General features: G+C 32.1%; 1 protein-coding gene across 2 annotated transcripts in view; it reads right to left on the reverse strand.

The window, feature by feature from the left end:
• The window catches only part of MSRB3 (methionine sulfoxide reductase B3), a gene marked incomplete at both ends in the record, with an annotated part of 152584 nt that overhangs the window by 43707 nt on the left and 89241 nt on the right, over window positions 1-19636 (reverse strand). For both annotated transcript variants that reach the window (XM_084255711.1, XM_084255712.1), the window contains one exon: window positions 18750-18778. In XM_084255711.1, the coding sequence (XP_084111837.1) occupies window positions 18750-18778 (29 nt within the window). The remainder of the gene's footprint in view (window positions 1-18749; window positions 18779-19636) is intronic.

The raw sequence follows: 19636 nt of genomic DNA on the forward strand, positions 1-19636 counted from the left end.
TTCCACATCTTCTTAATCCATTCATCTGTTTTGGGGTAACAACATCTTGGGATCCAAGATGAAAAACTTAGGATGATTCCATAGCTTGGCTAAAGTGCTACACCAAACAGCATTTATTCTGCAAATATCCTGTCAAATTAAGAGACTCAGACTCTATCCTGTTAGATAGAGACTTAGGAGTGGAATTGTTGTATCATATGGTAGATTTATTTTCACTATTTTGAGAAACATCCATACTGTTTTACATAGGGACTGAACCAGTCCACCTTTTTTTTTTAGAATTCCTTCTTCCACAAAAACTTGCCAGCACTTGTTGCTTCTGATCTTTTGACACGGGGCATTCTGACATGGGACATTCAGTAGGGTGTCTTTTCATTTTAATGATAGTTTCTACCATAGTTCTAAGAAGATTTTTAGTTAGACATAGTCTCATTCATTTATTTAGGCTTTTTAGAGCTTCATCACTCAAGAAACTCTAGTCTTAAAATCTTCAATTACACTCTCCTACCTCCATCTATAGATTCTTGGGATATACTTTTTTTTTTTTTTTAGCACCTGGCTCAAATTGTTTCTCTCTAATCTAACTTTTCATGGCCCTATATAACTTCAACAATCATGTTGATAACTTTCAGTGCTTCAACCTCCATAATTTCAAAAACATTCATTTCACTGCTCTGTTGGTTAATGACTAGATTGGGCAAACTTTATACCCAATCATCTACTAAAAACTGCTCCAAATTCCTATAGGAGCTTATACAATAAGGGAATGGGAAGTTGTTGATTCTCAGTATTTCAACCTGAAATGCTGAATACATTTTTCACTGAAACTACTATATACATTATAGATTAAATGTTTGGTGACCTGGCCTTGAAATCATTTTTCTATTATGCTGTTTCTATAGTAAATTGCATTCTACATTTAAAACAACCAACCTACAAATGAACTTTTGACAGACAGCCTATTCATCTCTTTGGGAACATTCTGTATGTCATATTCTGGTCAGTGTTATAACTGTATCATTCACTTGTACGAATCTGAATTATAAGCACATGACAGATCCAGAAGATGCACACAATAAATTTTATTCTACATATATGAAGTCACAAATTAGAAGCCTCCAACTAGATGCATTATATTCTGGACATTGCTGTTTAACCAAGAGTTGTGTCAAGCTTCTGAGAGGAAAACATTACCATCATTTATCACTTTTTTTCATTTCGGGGGGGGGGGGGAAGGAACCAACCCAGCCACACTTTCAGCTAAACAATGTTTTGCCTGTGAGTCTTAGCATTCACTGAAATTATTATGAGACAACCTGCACCACTCTGATGTGTACCTTTCTCCATATTACCTTGAAATATTTTGGTTCATTTGTTTCTGGTTAGTTCTTTTCCTTTAGTGCTATCACACATGATTCATTGGTGAGTTCATTTCCTCCCTCTTCTAATATTCTGTACAAATCAATATGTTCCTATCATTATTCAAACACTTGATGGGAATATCATGCACCCCCTTCCTTTTTATAACATACTACAATGTCTCATGAAAGTAAATTAAGGAGTAACTGGAATACACTGAAAGCTTATGTACATACAAACACCATTGTACAAAAACCCTTACACTATTTTTTTGGCCAGAGATGGGGGAGATGTTAGTGGTTAAAGAAAATATGTGCATATAAATATATACATATGAATATATATACAGATATATGTGTACCTTACTTTTCTCTGATTATAAATGCAATACGTGCTCTTATAAATTAAATTAGAAAATCACAGGAATATAAATAAGATAATAAAGTCACCTGTATTCTTACCACTTTGAGGTACCCTTAACACTTTGGTATATGTAGAGTGAGTATGTTAATCTGCCTCTATTTATTGAACATTTAGGCTGCTTCCTTTTTTCTTTTTCTTTTTCTTTTTTGGCTACTATAAATAATGCCTTGTGAACATTCTTTCACATTAGCCTCTAAATATTTTCTTTGTAAAGTCTTCCAAATTGGAATATTGGATTAAGCAATTATCAATTGCTTTTCAAAAAGACTGCATTAATTTATTTTTTAAAGATTTATTTATTTATGCATACAAGAACTGGGATACAGGCCAGAGGTATGGGGGAGGTGAGAGAATCCACCAAAGACACAGTGGGGAACAGAACAGGCAGACTGACAGAAACACACTGCTGAGAGGAGCAGCGGGCGAGTCAGGAGAGGTCTGCTGTGCCATGTGGGTATCTCCCTGGCTGGGGATCGTACTCATGCTGCAGTGGCTGCGGAAAGCTTCATAGGTTGCATCTTAACCCCTTGCACCACCAAGGAGGCCCAAGATTGCATAAATTTATATTCCCATTAGTAAAATTTAAGAGTAAACATCTCCCTACTCTTGATATCTTAATCCTTTTGTAAACATTTTTCTAGTTCATGTAATTTGCATTACTGTGGTTAACAGTGAGATTGAACTTTTTGCAAATGTATTTTGGCCAATAAGAACTCTCCCATTCTCCTTCGTCCTTTTTATTTGGGTGTTCCTCTGAATAGGATAAATTAGAAACAGTTAGTGTAGTATTGAAAATCTTGATTCCAATGTAGAGAAATGACATCAAACGTTAGAATAAAATGACATTGGAGTTATGAATTATTTTGTTGGTTTTTTTAATATCACAATGATTTGAACTCATCTTCAGACTGTAGGGACGAAGTAAGCAGAATCAAAAAGCTTCAGAATTTAGAATAACTAAATGATGGAGTAACATTCTATAGGAGTCGAGTTGATGGGATTATTAGAAGGACATGTCTTCCTCCAATCAGGTAGGAAAGGAAGTAAAGTGTGGATAGAGATATTTCTAGTTACAGGAGGGAAAAGCTGGAAGAACTCAAGCTCTGTATCCTCAGATTTCTCTGTGAAATAGAAGGCAAGGTTATTGCTATGACAGAAAAGGGTGATAGAAAAGGGGATTTGAGAAGGACAGCAGAATTAGTGCCAAGAGGTGATCTGAAATTGAAGACCATAAATCTCTAGTGGCAAACTATCCCATAATTAAGCTCTTTTAACAAGGCCATGCAGTCTGGGAAAAGGAGCTACAAATGAAAGCAGATGGTTGGAAGAATTGTGAGCAATAAGCTAGAGAGGGATACTGGGGTAAAAGATAGGAGCACCATGAAGGCTGAGACTTCCATAAAGCACATTTTGCTAGAGGCTCAACATAACACCTACCAATTTTCCTACAATAAGAAAAACATTCAACAAACATGATCTCAGATGGCTCATCAACATCTTTATATACTAGGAGGAGGAAATCAACCCTTAAGAGCACATGCTAACATTTTCCCAAAGAAATAGGAAATCATATTATTAGTCTACGTCCCTATTTTAAGTCACTAAAATTAATGATTCCATTTACAATTCAGTAATATTCAAAAAATACTTCCATAATATTTTTATAATATTGGGAATAAAAAACAATTTTCTTAGCATAGAAATTTTCCTAGAATAGACCTAAAGTAAATACAACAAAAGACTGACATATACTAATAACTTTTTTTAATTCCAAAGGAAAAAACCCTTAAACCTCAAGAAATCGATTGGGAAAAATATCTAATGCCTTAATATTATTTTTTTATCAGCAGCAACATTATTAATGACTACTAAGCACTTTGCTAAGTACTTTAACTATATATTATTTTATTTAGTCCTTTCAGCATTGAGATGAAAGGATTATAAGTGCTATAAGGATTATAAGTATTATAAGTGCTCTTCTTTTACAAGTAAAGAAATTAGGTTCAGAGAAATTATATTACTTGTCCAAAATAACACAGTGTTTAAAAGATACAGCCAGCATCCAAATGATGCTCCCTTTGACTCAAGACCTGCCTCTTACTCTTAGCTTCACCAATAAAAAAAAAAAAAGTTATAACCAAGTCATAAAAGGTTAGTTATAAACAAACAAATAACATGTAGGAGGAAAAATACTGAATTGCTCTAGTCATTAAAAAATGTAAATTAAATCAGTGAGAGCCTACTTTTCACCTATCATATTGATAAGGAAAATAAGTGGATAGTAATTCTACTCAGAGTTAGCCTTGTGTCCAGAAAAAAAAAATGCATACAGTTGGTAAAACTATCAATTGACACAATTTTTCTGGAAGGCTATTTTACAATAAAACTTAAGTCTTAAAAATGTGAACACTCTCTTTTATTTTCATTAATTTTATTTTAATTTATTTACATTGCCAAACCTTTCCCTTATTTCCTTTTCTTCACTGTCCTCCATTATCAAACTATATTCTTTGTGTCATGATTACTTGCTGAATGCTCTAAAAGTCTCACTCATAGCAGGAATTTAGAAAACCTAAATAAGGGAGCAGGAAAAAGACTAATTAATACAAAGTAAAAATCAAAATCAACAAGCAACTATAAACCAGAGACACACTGGGCGGGGGGAGGGAAGGGGAGAGGAAGGACTAGGGTCAAAATAAGCAGGGGGGGGTGCAATTGTATGGGGAATATAACCAAAATGAAAATGCATACATTGTGCAAAAATGAAAAAAAAAATGAGGTACTGCTGTTGTACTATAATACTGCCATTCACTAGCTTTACACATGTATACCTGAACATTGAAATAATGAGATAAACCTGAGAAATATCAGAAAATATAGTCATATTAAAGGTACATACATTTGTATAATAGATAATTCTATTCCTTCACTTATGACAAAACTGACATAAAATGGCTTTGCCACATTAATCTTTGTAAACTAGAAAAGCCAAGTGAAATTCTCTCGACCCTTGAATTGTTAAAGTTGTTAATTTAGTTAAGAACTAAAAATTGATGAGATTTAAAAGTGGTACAACTTATATACTCTGATTTGATCGAAAGTGATAATAATTTACTTTTTATGTATTGAGTTTCAAAATACTCTTTTTTAAAAAAGATTTATTTATTTATTTATTTATTTATTTATTTATTTATTTATTTATTTATTTATACAAGCACTGGGTACAGTCAGAGCGGGCGGCAGGAGAGGTCTGCGCGCCATGTGGGACCCTCCTCCGGTGGCCGGGGAGCAGCCAGGGATGGAACCGCGCTGCAGAGGCTGCGGACAGCTTTCCAACCCGGCACTCATCTGCTGTGCCACCGGGGAGGCCCTTCAAAATACTCTTAAAGCAAAACTCAAGAACTATATTATGATATAGCAAATTTAAGCTATATCATAAAAATGCATATTTTAATACTTTAAGTCAAGCATTGTATTTTATACATTCCTCCTTGATACTGGGTATTTTTTTGCATAAGGAGGGATACTTATTAAGTATTTGATAATACTGAATTACATATTTGGTAATACTGAAGAATGTGTGCATATTGAGGTGTATATTTTCAATTGTATGATTTATTTTTAGTTTCAAGAGAAATTTCTTAGAAAATCAGGTATACACTAAATTCAAATCATACCTGTAAAAATGTTTAGAATTTAAAAGAAAAAAACCACACCTTTAATGGAAGCACATGCAAAGATACTAGAACTATGTGAAGATCTCTTCACTGCCTTCCATGCTTGAAGAATGAATGAACAATGCTATTATCTTCTGTCTTTTTTATTTTAGAAGTATATAAAAATAACCTACATACTGTAACTCAGAGACTTCAGTATCTAGAACCCTTTCTGGAAGACTATCTAAATAAATACTACAGAAAGATGAAATCTAGGTCTAAGAAAGAACAGGCCAAAAGAATAGTAACGAGTGAATAAATAGGTATAGCTAAATAGTCTAAATGGTAACTAACAATGTGACTATAATGTTTAATATAATTCTTAGGAAAGTAGAGACATATGACAAATATAAAAATTCCACACTGGAGATTATCTAAGGTATAAAAGTCAGAAACAAAATTATTGAAGTAACTGTATTTGGGAAAATGGAGGGAGGTTATAGATTTTCATTGATTCCCAACATTAACAGAAAAATACAATGTCAAATATGTTTCTTAAAATTAAATGTTAAACAGAATAATAGAAATGGTACTTTTAACATAACTCGAAGTTCTAAATTTAATCAATCCAACTAAAGGGAAAAAAGCACAACAAACTTTTCAAAAAAGAAAACAAGGTAGGAGAAACAATACCAAATATGTTTTCATAATAACTAATTAAAAGTAATTAAAAGACAGAACCAGGATCCAAATGATCCAGTTCATCTTCTTTGCAGCATACATTTGGTTTGGTCTTATCCATCTTCCTCCTCCTCCCACCAAACCAAACTCATATCACAATGCTTTCAAAGGCAGACCAATGTGTTTGTTTAAGACGAATGGTATCTTTAGACAAAACAGACTTTCTTCCACTTGCCATTTTATGTAGTATTTACACATTACTCTAGAGAAGAAAAATGAGGGATTAAAAAGACTTCCTCTAGGTAAATACGGCAGAGACTGAATACACATCATTATCTCTGGATTAAAAAAGACAGAACAAGTAAAATCAATGGGCAAAATTCCAACATTAATAGTTATATTTGCTACCTATTTATATACATAGAAAACATGGACAGTTGAACTTTCTAAAATGGCCTACTTCCAAATGATGAAAATCTGTCCAGTGTTAAGGATAAATTTAAAAAGTACATACTGACTGAAGTGTTATCGATGCCTAATTTTAGAAAACAATAATCTTAGCTCTTTTATGCTGGACCTAATAAATATTAATACTTTAATTAATGTATTTAAGAATAGCAGCACAAAAGCTATATTTTAGTTAATACTTGTTTTTAATTTATGCTTTGGGCTAAAAAGCAGGCACAATTTGATAAGCAAGACACAACTTCAAATGGACTATGAATGATATATTTTTCCTGTAGTATTTTACTAGTTATAAATTTTAGAGTAGGAACTTAAGATAGGAGTCATTAAAAACAGAATGTGAAAATATTTTAATCTTCTTCAGTCATTAATCATGCCATTTTTACCAGATTGCCCTGCAAAGTTATTTGAAACAGATTAAAACATTTTCTAAACCATAGCATTCCTGTTTCTGATCATCCTTTATAAAACCATCTTATTGACTCCTAATAAATATAGATAACAGAGAAATATAGAAGCTTTCATTTTTTGTTGAATAAGACCCATGACTAGTGTGGTAACACATTGTACATATGAGACTTCATGAGTATTGGGAAAATATCTTTTTGAAAAATCATGCCAAAAAAGAAAGATTATTAAATTTAGCAGTAAGAAGATTAAAGTAGAAAAATAGGTAGTTAGCAATCATTTTATAAAAAACACCACATCTTTTAGATTTCTAATGGAGAAATCTGAAGTATTTAAAAAGATTATAAAAGGTTGCTTTCTTATAAATAGGTACAAAATAAAGGTGAGATATAATCTAATTACTTTTCAGCTAGGAATTTCTAAAAGGCAATTAAAAATATAATTGCCAAGATACAATAGACTTTGGATTTCTATAAAACAAATTATTTTGAAAAAATAATTTTTACCTCATTAAAAAATAGGGATAGAATTAACCACATGTAAGACTACATAACAAACAACAATATAAACTGTTACCTTTATTTTTTAAAAAATACAGTGGTCATTCAAACAATATAACATACACACACACATAATTCAGCTGTCTTTAAATATTTCCCTCAAATCTAGAGTCATGTTTGCTAAGTAATGAAGTTGATTGTTTTTGAACTGTGAATCTTAAATTTAAAATAATCAGCCCCACTAACAATGTATCTTTGCTAGTTTATATAATTTTCTACTTTAGGAAAAAATATTTATCATCACTTTATTGTCACCCATATCAACAAGAAGTTTGTAATGGTTAAAACATCATGAACAGTAACTAGCTATTGAATCAAAAAAATGGAAAGCATAATTCAGCTGACATTGGGACCTATAATTATTTTTTCCTTTAGTATGTGTAGGCACAAAACAAAGAAAAATCAAAAACCTCCACTAGCCTTGCTAACTACAAAATAAATAGGCAATAGAGAGAGGTGATTATCTTTCAAACTAATCATAATCAAATAAGAATACCCTTATAAGTAGTATATATATTTATGGTGAGAGCTCTTTCAGTTACAATCTTATTTATTCTAAAATAATCTACAAATTGTTTGTTCAAGGCAATGTGCTAAGTTTTACCTGAGTGTGTAATCAACAACCACTTGCAACAGAACATGGTTACATAAAACTTCCAAATTGATGAAATGATATTTATTTTGATATTAAAATTTTTCTCCATTCATTCATTCAACCATAAAAGTTTACAATATTCTATTGAAAATTTATAATGTATTGTTCAATGAAGCTGCTTCCCTATATGACCTGACTATAGTTGCCAGTTTATAAAGTTCTTCAGTCACATAAAATATACATTAGTTTTACAAAGAAAACTTTTGGGAAAACTATACTTCAACATGAATTAAACATAATTTATAACTGAATTTAGGGGAATTACTTTTATTCTTTATACATTAGATATACACTTCAAATTATAGGCTAAGTTCTAGATATTTTTCAACAGTTCTGAAAAAATATAAAAACATAATGCTATAAAAATAAATTTAAAAACCAACACATTTCCCCTCTCCTGCACTGCTGGTGGGAGTGCAAACTGGTCCAACCACTATGGAAATGCCCAAAAATAGATGACTGGATCAAGAAGATGTGGTACATATACACCATGGAATATTACTCAGCATTCAAAAAAGATAAACATATGCAATTTGCAGCAACATGGATGGAGCTGGAAGGGATCATGCTCAGCAAAATAAGCCAGAAAGAAAAAGAAAAATACTGGATGGTCTCACTCATAGCAGGAATCTAGAAAACCTAAATAAGGGACCAGGAAAAAAGAATAACTATAAGAAAGAAAAAATCAAAATCAACAAACAACTATGAACTAGAGACACACTATGGGGGGTGGGGGAGAAAAGAGGGATTGGGGTAAAAATAAGGGGGTTGCAATTGTATGGGGAATATAAAAATTAAATAAATAAATAAATAAAATGCAAACCAAATAAATAAAAACAAAACTGGCAAAAAAAAAAAAACCACATTTCCCAATTTAAAAAAATCAGCAAAGATCATGTAAATAGACAATATTTTCAGGAATATTGCTAGCTAAAAGGCGGTCATGATAAAAAATTAAAGTGAATTCTTATGTGGTATACTTAAAAAGGAAATAAGGAAATATGCAAATAAAAATTCATATGACATAAGCCATAATATTCAATAAATTTGAATAAATTCCTACAGAAATAACTAATGTATTAAGAATGTCAATGTCACTTTCATTGATGCAGTAAAAGCATATTTCACTATTAGTACACAACAACAGAGTGAAACTGAATTAATTTTAATAGAATAATTTTAAGCATAAGAACAAATTTAAATATAAAATATTAGAATAATACCCCAAATTCTATTTGGATTGGGTGGGGAAACTGAGGCTTGTTAGTTTTGGTAAGAAAACTACCAGTGACTATAAAACTTGAAACTTTGCATTGTTGCTTTGTGTTTCTCTGCTATAAAATATTTTTGTTAATGAATTGTTTTGTTTTAATGCAAGGAAAACAATACACATTTAGAAATTAAAATTTTGTATCACCTGAAAAATCCATTTCTGAAGACTACTGAATCTATTTTCTTGGAGAAAAATTTCCACAACCATGCATGGCTGCAGGTATAAGAATGTCATATGGGAGTAAAGCAAGTAAAAAATTGATAAATTTTTTATCACATAAATTCATATTTTAGGCTTTTTTACTGCATAATGGTTAAGTCTATGGACTACTGAATCAGGCTATGAGTATCACATTCCAATTCTATCACTTAACTAGCTATATGACTTTGGGCAAAATATTCAACTTTCCTGTGCCTTAGTCTCTACACATTTATGAAATAAATAATCTATGCTCCTTACAGATTGAATGTGAGAGGTTCAATTATTAGCTCCTATACTTCTTTCCTTCCTATATCCACACTCTATCGTGTGACTTGGCAGTTCTTCCCCACCATAGGAAAGAATATTTAACATAAGCACAATTAGCACAAAGGATCCTTTCCCCCTCCTTTACTTTGAACTTGGACATGTGACTTACGTGTGACTACTAGCAGACCTGATGCAAAGAGAGACTTAACATGTGTTTACAGAAGTGGAATTGTCATCTTGTCTTTTATAACCAATGACAAAACTCATGAACCCAACCTGTGACCAGCCTATGTCAGCCAATTCCCAACTAAATCATAGATATGTGAGTACAATAAATTATTGTTGTTTTAAGTCACCACTTTTTGAGGCGGTTCCTTACACTCTATTATTGTGACAACTGCTGATAAGTTTGGTGATTATATGGAATATGTATTCTATATTTGTATTATCCTTAGTTTAAAGATCATCTTCAGGTTAGATAATATAATCCCTCACCATTAATTCTATAATTTACAAAAAAATATCAATGACGATGAATTATTTGCCAGAGAATATTCTACACACTGAACTAACCAGAGTATGCAACACTGGGTGCCATAAAAACAACAGCAAAATCACAGGGGCTTATCACAGTACAGGTTTTGTCCAATAAAGATGTTCTTGATAAATGGTTTCCCTGAGTAAATCTCTTCCAAATATGACTTGGTATCTAGACTTCTTCCATATTGTGATGCCATCATGTACAACATGTACCTCTGATGTAAGCCCAGAGAGGAAGAGAGATGTGGGAAAGCATATTGGACACTTAATCCCTTAACCCAGAAATGACAAATACTCTGCATTGGGAGAATTAGTCATATGTCCCACATAGACACAAAGGGGCTGGAAATTGTATCTCTGGCAAATGGTGCCTTCCCAGCAACAACTATGAAAGGGAAGGATAAGTCTTTGATCATTAGTTAAGAATTTTCCTTACACATGGATGTCAAAACAGACAATTCTCAAACTCATGAAACTTTTGTTTGTTGATAATTATTTCCTAACCAGTAACACTGTTATAAAGGTAAATGAGACTTGATTCTTGCCTTCAAGAATTCACATGCTTGGAGAGAAAGAAGAGAGCCACACAAGTACTCATAGCAGATGATAAAAGTTGTAATAAATGCATTACCAGATCCAATTTTGCAAAGAGGAAGGGATGATTAACTTCTGGGAAACCATTAAGGAATACTATATACAATTGAGGGGACAATACTTGAGCTGAGCCTTAAAGGAAAATAAAATTTGCACAGATAAAATAGTACAGTAGGATGCTGAGTAGACAAAACAAAGGTTTACATTATATAACGATTCAGAGTCTCTTTCCTTATAGGGCAGGATTGAAAGCAGGAGGCAAGGGGAGAGCACTGGCATTTATAGGTGGTAAAACAAAATCATGCTTCAAATAGGAATTTGAAATAATATAAATGTTCTATTTTGAGCAGCCTTCATTTTCATGAACACTGCTTTTATTTCTCACTTTTTAAAATGTCTTTTTTTATTCCTTCTGATTTTGTTGTTTATGTTGACACAGCTTAAAATACTAGAATTTCCTTTTTTTTTTTTTTTTTTTTGGTTCATTGGTGAAGGAAATTCTATGGGGACTACACCTGAAAGGGGTGGGGGAAGCAAACATTGTTTAAAAATGAACAATGATTTTGTGTCCTTTGGGTAGATACCTAGTAGTGGAATTGCTGGATCTTATGGTATCTCCATTTTCAGCAGACTGAGGAACCTCCAGACAGCTTTCCACAGTGGTTGGACCAGTTTGCACTCCTACCAGCAATGTAGGAGAGTTCCTTTTTCACCACATCCTCGCCAACATTTGTTGCTGCTTGTTTTTTTGATATGTGCCATTCTCACTGGTGTAAGGAGGTATCTCAGCGTGGTTTTAATTTGCATTGCCCTGATTATAAGGGATGTTGAACATTTTTTTTATATGTCTGTTGGCCATTTGCATTGATTCAAAAGAACAACTGTACACCTATGTTTATTGCAGCACTATTTACAATAGATAAAACCTGGAAACAACCCAAATACCCAAAAATATATGACTGGATCAAGAAGATGTGGCATATATACATAACGGAATTTATTCAGCAATCAAAAAAGATAAGCTCATGCCATTTGCAGCAATGTGGATGGAACCAGAAGGAATTATGCTCAGTGAAATAAGCCAGAAAGAAAAAAAAAATATTGGATGGTTTCACTTATAGCAGGAATATAGGGGAACAAAATAAGACATCAGTGCAAAAAAATAATAACAGTATAAAACACAACAAAGCCAAAATGGACAATTATAAATCGGAGACATACTACAGGGGAGGAGGAAGGCTAGATATCAGAGGGAGGGAGGAGCATGGGGGACTAAGGTGATGGTGCACGGGTGCATTGGTGAAGGAAACTCTATGGGGACTACAGCTAAGGGGGTGGGAAGAAGCAAATATTGTTTAAAGATGAACAATGATATAAAAATAAAAAATTAATATAAAAAATGAACAATGATATAAAAATACATAAAATATAAAAAATAAAAATACACTGCTTTTGAATAACGTACTCTATAAGAATTCAAGCACAGCACAAAACCCAAGTGAGATGACTAGAGTCAGAAATTATAGAGTCCATGAAGCTGCCAACCCAGGGATGGTAATATCCAAATAGAATTCAGGTTAAAAAAATTTAATGACAAACTGTGTCTCCTATCAAGTCACTGTCAGATAAAATAGAAAACAAATAGATGATATAAATCATTAAACAGATTGATCTAATAAATATTCATCAAAGCCCTTTACATTGCAGAGAATAGTTTTCAAATCAACCTCAGAAGCATTACAAAAATTAAATATATTAGACAAAAATAGCACTTTAATACATAAAATATGCAATAAGTAATAGACTTACTAAAAAGTAGGAAAGCCACATTCCTTGATAACCAAGAAATGAAACTGAAAATTCTAGCAAAAGTAGAAAGTTTGCAAATTTAAAAACACTTTCCTACATAATCAGTGTGTGAAAAAGAACCAAAACCACGACTATTTAAAATATAATATAAAAAATCTCTAAGATTCAGCTACAACTTTAATGAAAGAAATTCAAAGTTTTGAGTGCTCTAGAATTCTAAAAAAGGGGAAAATAGAAAATTTAAGTATGTGACATATGGTATACATGACATCCAAAAAATCAACTGAAAATTATTAGAAGAAGAGACTTCATCGATCCAAAACTTCTGCTGCACACCACTATGCCTTGCTGCTTCCAGGTCTTTAAATTAGTTTATATAAGGAAATGGACTCAGTCCCCTCTAATCACTTGTAAACAATCCAGTAAGACTGTTATAGAGAAAGTTGTCTGCGTTTTCAGGTCAACCTTGAATAGCATCGAGTTCATGTGTGTGTGTGTGTGTGTGTGTGTGTGTGCCCGCGCACATATATATACATATATGTATTTCATGTGTGTATGAAGAATAGAACATAATTTGCAAACATTTGTCATTGTTCTAAATTAATCTCTTTTAATGATAATCAAATGTGAAATGTCACTCCTTATTAAAAGATATAGAAAACCTACACACTAACCATTAGTATTATTAAGCTGTTCTCTTAAGAGTCAAAGTGAAAACAAAGTGATATGGTTTGAATAAAGTAAAGAAAGGTGAAACCAAAAAGATAGCTTATGTTTAAATATCATGAGTTCTTTAACTTACTATGTGGCGCTAACTTTAACCTTGTTAACCCTCCTTAGCTAAATATGCAAAGAAATCCATGTTAATTTGTATAATAGACCAACTAGCTGTAAAATTCCATAAGAAAAGGAACTGTATCCACCCTGTTCAGAGTTCTCACCTCAGCATCTGGCAATATAGTATGCTTAATAAATATATGTTGAATGAATAGTCATAGTCAAGAAATTTTATATCTATGAGTGACAGATTTCAATGTTCTTATAGGCCTTTTTATTTCCTTGTTCATTGTTATGAAATCTTCAAAAATAAGAAATTTGAAATGACAGGACTGATTTGTAGCAGCTAAAAAGTAATGTCAACATATTCTTACATTTATAAGATCAGAAAATGTTTTCTTTATTATTTCCTGAGAAAGGCTTATTATGTAAGGCACACTGCCTCATTTGTTAATAAAGTTTTAAAACTCTAGTTCTACTATATTCAAATTCTTCATTTCCTTTCACCTTAGTGACTACCATTATTAGTCCACTCTTATTTTTTCCTGCCCTATGTTTTCACCCCAAGCTTTAGCTGATCATATTCTTTGATTTCCTTATCCTGGTAGATTCCTTTTTAACCATGGAGCTTAAAAGCGACACTAGCTGCTTTTTGTTCCCTCGAAGTTTTTTTTTCCTTTCTTCAGGATAATTATATTCCGTTGTGCCTTTTATTATCCTGTCTTTTAGGATCTCCTAACCTTGTACACTCTTGGGCTTTATTTAATAGTGAGCTCCCTCCTCCACACTAAACCATGCTCATGCTCATTAGGTTTCTTAATCCTCCATAATTTGCTTTCATGAAATCTTATACCTTTGAGTTGCTGTGTTCTATGAGCCCATTTCCTTAGTACAGCTATTCCAAGCAGCCCAGAATCAACAAGCACTAAACATAAGCTTATTCACTTTCTCAGCCAACATGACTCTACAGAAAAAAAAAAAATCTTTGTTTTCAATGTTTATGGACCATGAAACTATACCATTTAACTTGGTATTTCATTTTCTCACCCAAACATTGCCTGAGAAGGTTAGGACCACAGAATTAGACTCCAGGCAGTCCTTAACACAATTATTAACTTACAGACTTCAGATTCTTCTTGGTCAGAAAACTATTCTATTTTAATAGAACAGTAATAACAATATCCTGTTGTTCTGTAATGACTAGTAAATTCCAACTATATTTTTTGCCTTATACCCAGAATTTGGGAAAAGAGAAAAACATCTTTTTTTTTTTTTCAGTTATTCTGCAAAAGATCTCCTTTTCCGAATGGGTTATATTTAAAAGACATGTGCGTGTTCTTGAAATCTGACTACACAGCCAACTTTGGTCTTTTTAGTAGTAGTTCATCCTTTTTCTCTTCCATTCTACTCATCACTAGCACCTTGTTGATGGTTATATACAGAAGGGCTGAAAGAGCATATATTTTGTTTTTGGTTTCTAAATTTGTAGGTACTTTGATCAAAAAAATAAAAACCAAGAAACTTGGTAGTGGATTGAAAGAGTTAATAAAGTTTCCAAAGGTGCCTAGCTTATTCAAGCAAAGTTTACACTTCAACTCTGTGCATGTTAACTTGTGATCCTCCCCATCCAGATGATAGAAAGCAAAGCCAGTAAGTTCTTTCTTTAATTGGTTTGCATCCACACACTGACCTCCAGGGCTCTGTTTACATAGCCTATCATGCAATATGTTCCACAGTTCTCTGCCTCTTTCAAAAGCATGTTTCTCCTGAGATTTGATATATGGCTTTCATGTTTAATCACTACATTAAACTCAATGCTCTGCTTCCTCCAGCATCAACTAACTTTAACTTCCCTTCTTGGGAGGTGGGGAGAGGAGCACAGCTTCTTGCTACTTCTGAACATAAAAGGAAGTCTGTTTTACTCTATTACTAAAATCACCAACTACATATGATCACAGGTAAGCAACATTAGTATATCAATCAGTAAACAGTATTAAAATGGAAACTTTAAAGCCCCTTTTAAAAGAAGGTAGACTGATTGTTCTCTACTGGCAGAGCTGAATAACTTTAGGTGATTGGGTTATAAACCACCAGAAAAAGAATTTAATTAGTATACAACTCAGTACAAAGAGTAGATACAGCTAGATGACAGATAAAGTTTTAATCAAATTAAACTTGAGGGTAGACTATTACTGGGGTTCTCAGATCAGAATCAATTCAGGGCCTCTACCTTCTGGTTGAAGGTTTTCTTAAGCTTCAACACAAACAGAACCTTCAGAATCCCTTTAACTGAATGTGATCATGGTAATGCCACATTACTTATGCATCCTTTCCAAGAATTGTATGTCCCTAGTTTCTGAGATAGATGAAAACATCAAAAATTAACTAAGTTGAGTCAATATGTAACTTTCAGCCTTAAGAAATTATATAACATGTATGTATTTTACTTTAAAATATTTCAAGCAAAAAAAAAAGAAAAATGAAACAAATATGGAAAATTACTAATGAGTAAAATTTAAATGATGATATTTTGCATACTAATTATATTATCCCTCTACATCTATATACAGCTCCATATATAGTTCTATTTCTATATACAGTTCAAGTTTTATAAAAAACTTTTGGAACATAATAAAAACACAAAGAGGTTTGTTTTTAAAGAAAAAACTTAATCAATTCTAATAAGAAAAATTTTAATCTTTTTCTAGTTTGATACTTTTAGTATATATTCAACAACTGACATTTTTTATCATGTGCTGACAATGAAAACTCTCCTTCCTCCTAAATCCCTCACTCACAACTGAAACTTATTTATACAAACTGCAAATGTATAATAAACTCTGCATAAATTAGATACTTTCTGTGAAATATATATAATTTCACTTTGAAATCCTTTCCTTTATAACAAGTCACCTGACCTTAGTATTTATTTCTAAGGTTGGTTTTTGTTTTTTGCCTTAGTAAAGTTGGCATCTTTAATTAAAAAAATTCTTACTTTGCCAGTAACACTACAGCTGTACACAACATCAAACAGAGCTAGCTTACTTTCTGTACTTGGTGGATAATAGAAAATCTGAATCTGTTAAAGTCAATGATTTAGTCATTCCAATGCTACCTTTTTTCTTACCAAAATTTGTTTGATATAAAATATCAAAAAACAAATTTCTAGTTTACTTTGTCATGACTCCCTCATTCAATAGTAAGCTGAAAAAGCTCTTAAGGAAAAAATAATTACCTGTTCCTCAATTTGAAAACAAATGAATTCTTAATACAACACAATTTAATTCAAAACTTTAAAATAAACTTTTAGCCAGATTTTCCAAAAAATTTTTCAGTGTACAGAACTTTGTAGTTTTCAAAGGGATACAGATGTTGTCTATGATAGAGATTCTTTCAAAAATTAAGACTTGAAAAAAAATAAGAGTCATGGACAAAATCTTTGGTCACAAAAGTGAAAGATGTGTGCCTGTACAGATGGTATAACTATTTTCATGATAAATACTAACCTTCACTACAGGAATTTAACAGTGCACTTTAATTTGGATTTGAAGATTTAACATAAATTTCCTGACTTTGACAATAGCTGCCTAATATTTCAGTTTCCTACACTATTTCCAGGTTTTACCTTCAAAATGAACCTAGTAGACTTTTTTATTCTAAAAAGCTATATTCCAGATCCTATACCTTAAAACCAGTTTTTGACTTGATTTAAATCAGAACATAACATAGCGAGTTCAGAATAAAAATTTTGTAACTGGCTGGCAATGATAAAAATGGTTACTTTTATGTAAAAATTCATTTTCCATCAATTTTGCCCATTTCTTTTCATTATACTTAGAAATAGTAACTATTAAAGTATAAAAAAGACTTTTCAATTGATTTTGAATCATCTACGAATTCATAACAGTCAAATACAATGCCCCCATGCCTTGACTCTCCAAATCTCAACATTGTAAAACAATGCTTATTGCATCACTGACACATGTATTCAGAAGCTCAAGAAAACTCAAAATGGAAAGAATTCTAAAATAATGCTTCTCAAATTAGGTGAAATTGTTAAGCAAATGTACAGACTTCAGATTTTAAATGTCTCACTAGCTTAGAAAAATTCATAAAACTATGCAATAAAAGAAAGATGAAGCTTTCGAAGAAGAAATATTGGCTCCTTAACAGTAGTATCAAAAACAATAAACAGCCCTTGGTTCCTTTGGGAACACAATAAACAAAAACATTTTTACATTAAAACATAAAGTAACCCAACCAGAATAATAGTTTTAAATTCAATAAGTTATATATATTTCTACAAATTATTTTCTACTAGAATTGAAAATTAATGTTTATCTATTTAACAGTTCATCAGAGGGGATAATTCCATTACATGAGGTGATTTTTGTGCTTTAATTGTAAACACCATCAGAAACTTTGAAGCACGTAAATCTCAACAAGTGATATAAAGACACAGCCAAATCTGAGGATTATATAGCTACATTCATGCTTAATGAGTAGAAAACATCTAATGAGGCTGATATGCCACTGTTTTTGAGAATGTAAAATTTTATCTTAATAGATAAAAGTAATGGTGTAAGGTGATCTTAATTTTCCATTATTCCCATTCTCAATAAAGCAAAATTTTTTTAGAAAACTATATGTCATAGACAAATTTCTTTCTCTATTGGCTAAAACTCTTTATAGTTTGCTGGAGTAAGTGGATCTATTACCCATATTTGATGACAAGTCACTTGCAGAGAATTTTCAAATTATTCAGGATGTTTTGTCCACTGAGAGAACAATATCCATTTTGCGCAATGAGTATTGTAAAACCCCCACCTCTGCTTTTAAAATGAAACTCTGCAGATATAGAGCGTTTAATGCTTATTGCAGAACTATCAAGAATCCCAAAGTGAACATCTCAAGTTATGCTTCCAAGCAGCCAATAGTTCTGCTTTGAGGTGGGGCTCATGTTTTGAAAAGAAACTGCCTAGTCTGTTTAAAATCAAAATGGTTCTTGATCTGATGAATTACTCCTCAGAGAATAATGTAAATAAAATATACTCAGAATAACATTATTAATGTAAACATACCTGAACCAGAGTCAAATTTGGTTTCTGACCTGCAAAAGGAAAGAAATTTTTTAACAATACAAAAATATGCTTATAAGGGAATAATAGTTATTTTATGGGGAGAAAAAGATGCAATAGTTACAGATTTCAGTACATTGGTAAACAAGTAAAACAGCTTTTCAAAATGTAAATTCATATTTATTTTAACCATTTTAAATGTATGCATTACCCTAGGTCCCCTAAATATGTACCTATCTGTAAAGATGGCAGAATATGGAAAAGATATTAACTTTTTAAGCTTGTTTTTGAGGGAAAAGGGATAAATTATGTTTTTAAAAAAAACACCCAATCTCTATTGATTAACTTGTTCCACTATTAAAATCAAGCAATAAAAATCTCCAATTTAAAATTATCCTCTTATTATAAAAAGATTTCTAGTTAATCAACACCAAGCAATTTTTCACTGTTTTTCACAGAGTAAATGAAGCTAGTAACCCCATACATCTAATAAGAGGGAGGAAAAAAATCTGAGCCCTTGTGGGAACATTATGTTTCAGATATAGGTTAATACTGGTTGTAAATTCAGAAGCCTTTGAAGCTCTCAGCTCGGCTGTGGGAAAACTTCTGTTGGGTAATTACTCTCAAGATGCTGCTGATGTGCTGTCAAGCAGAATTAACCCTATGACTAGGCCTATCTACACAAGCTACTATAAGACAGCATTGTCTATATCTAGCTCTCAAACCAATTAGTAGGCATGTTCCAGTCGGGTTTATATCACACATTAACAATCAATAGTATATATGTTCACAGCTGCCACAGCAAGATACAAGAACCTACCAGCAGGAGTCCTGTTAAAGGATGTTACATTGACAGAGATTTTTTTTTTTTTTTTCCTGGGGAAATGTAG

Source organism: Talpa europaea, assembly GCF_964194135.1.
Source record: "Talpa europaea genome assembly, chromosome: 15".
Classification (NCBI taxonomy): domain Eukaryota; kingdom Metazoa; phylum Chordata; class Mammalia; order Eulipotyphla; family Talpidae; genus Talpa; species Talpa europaea.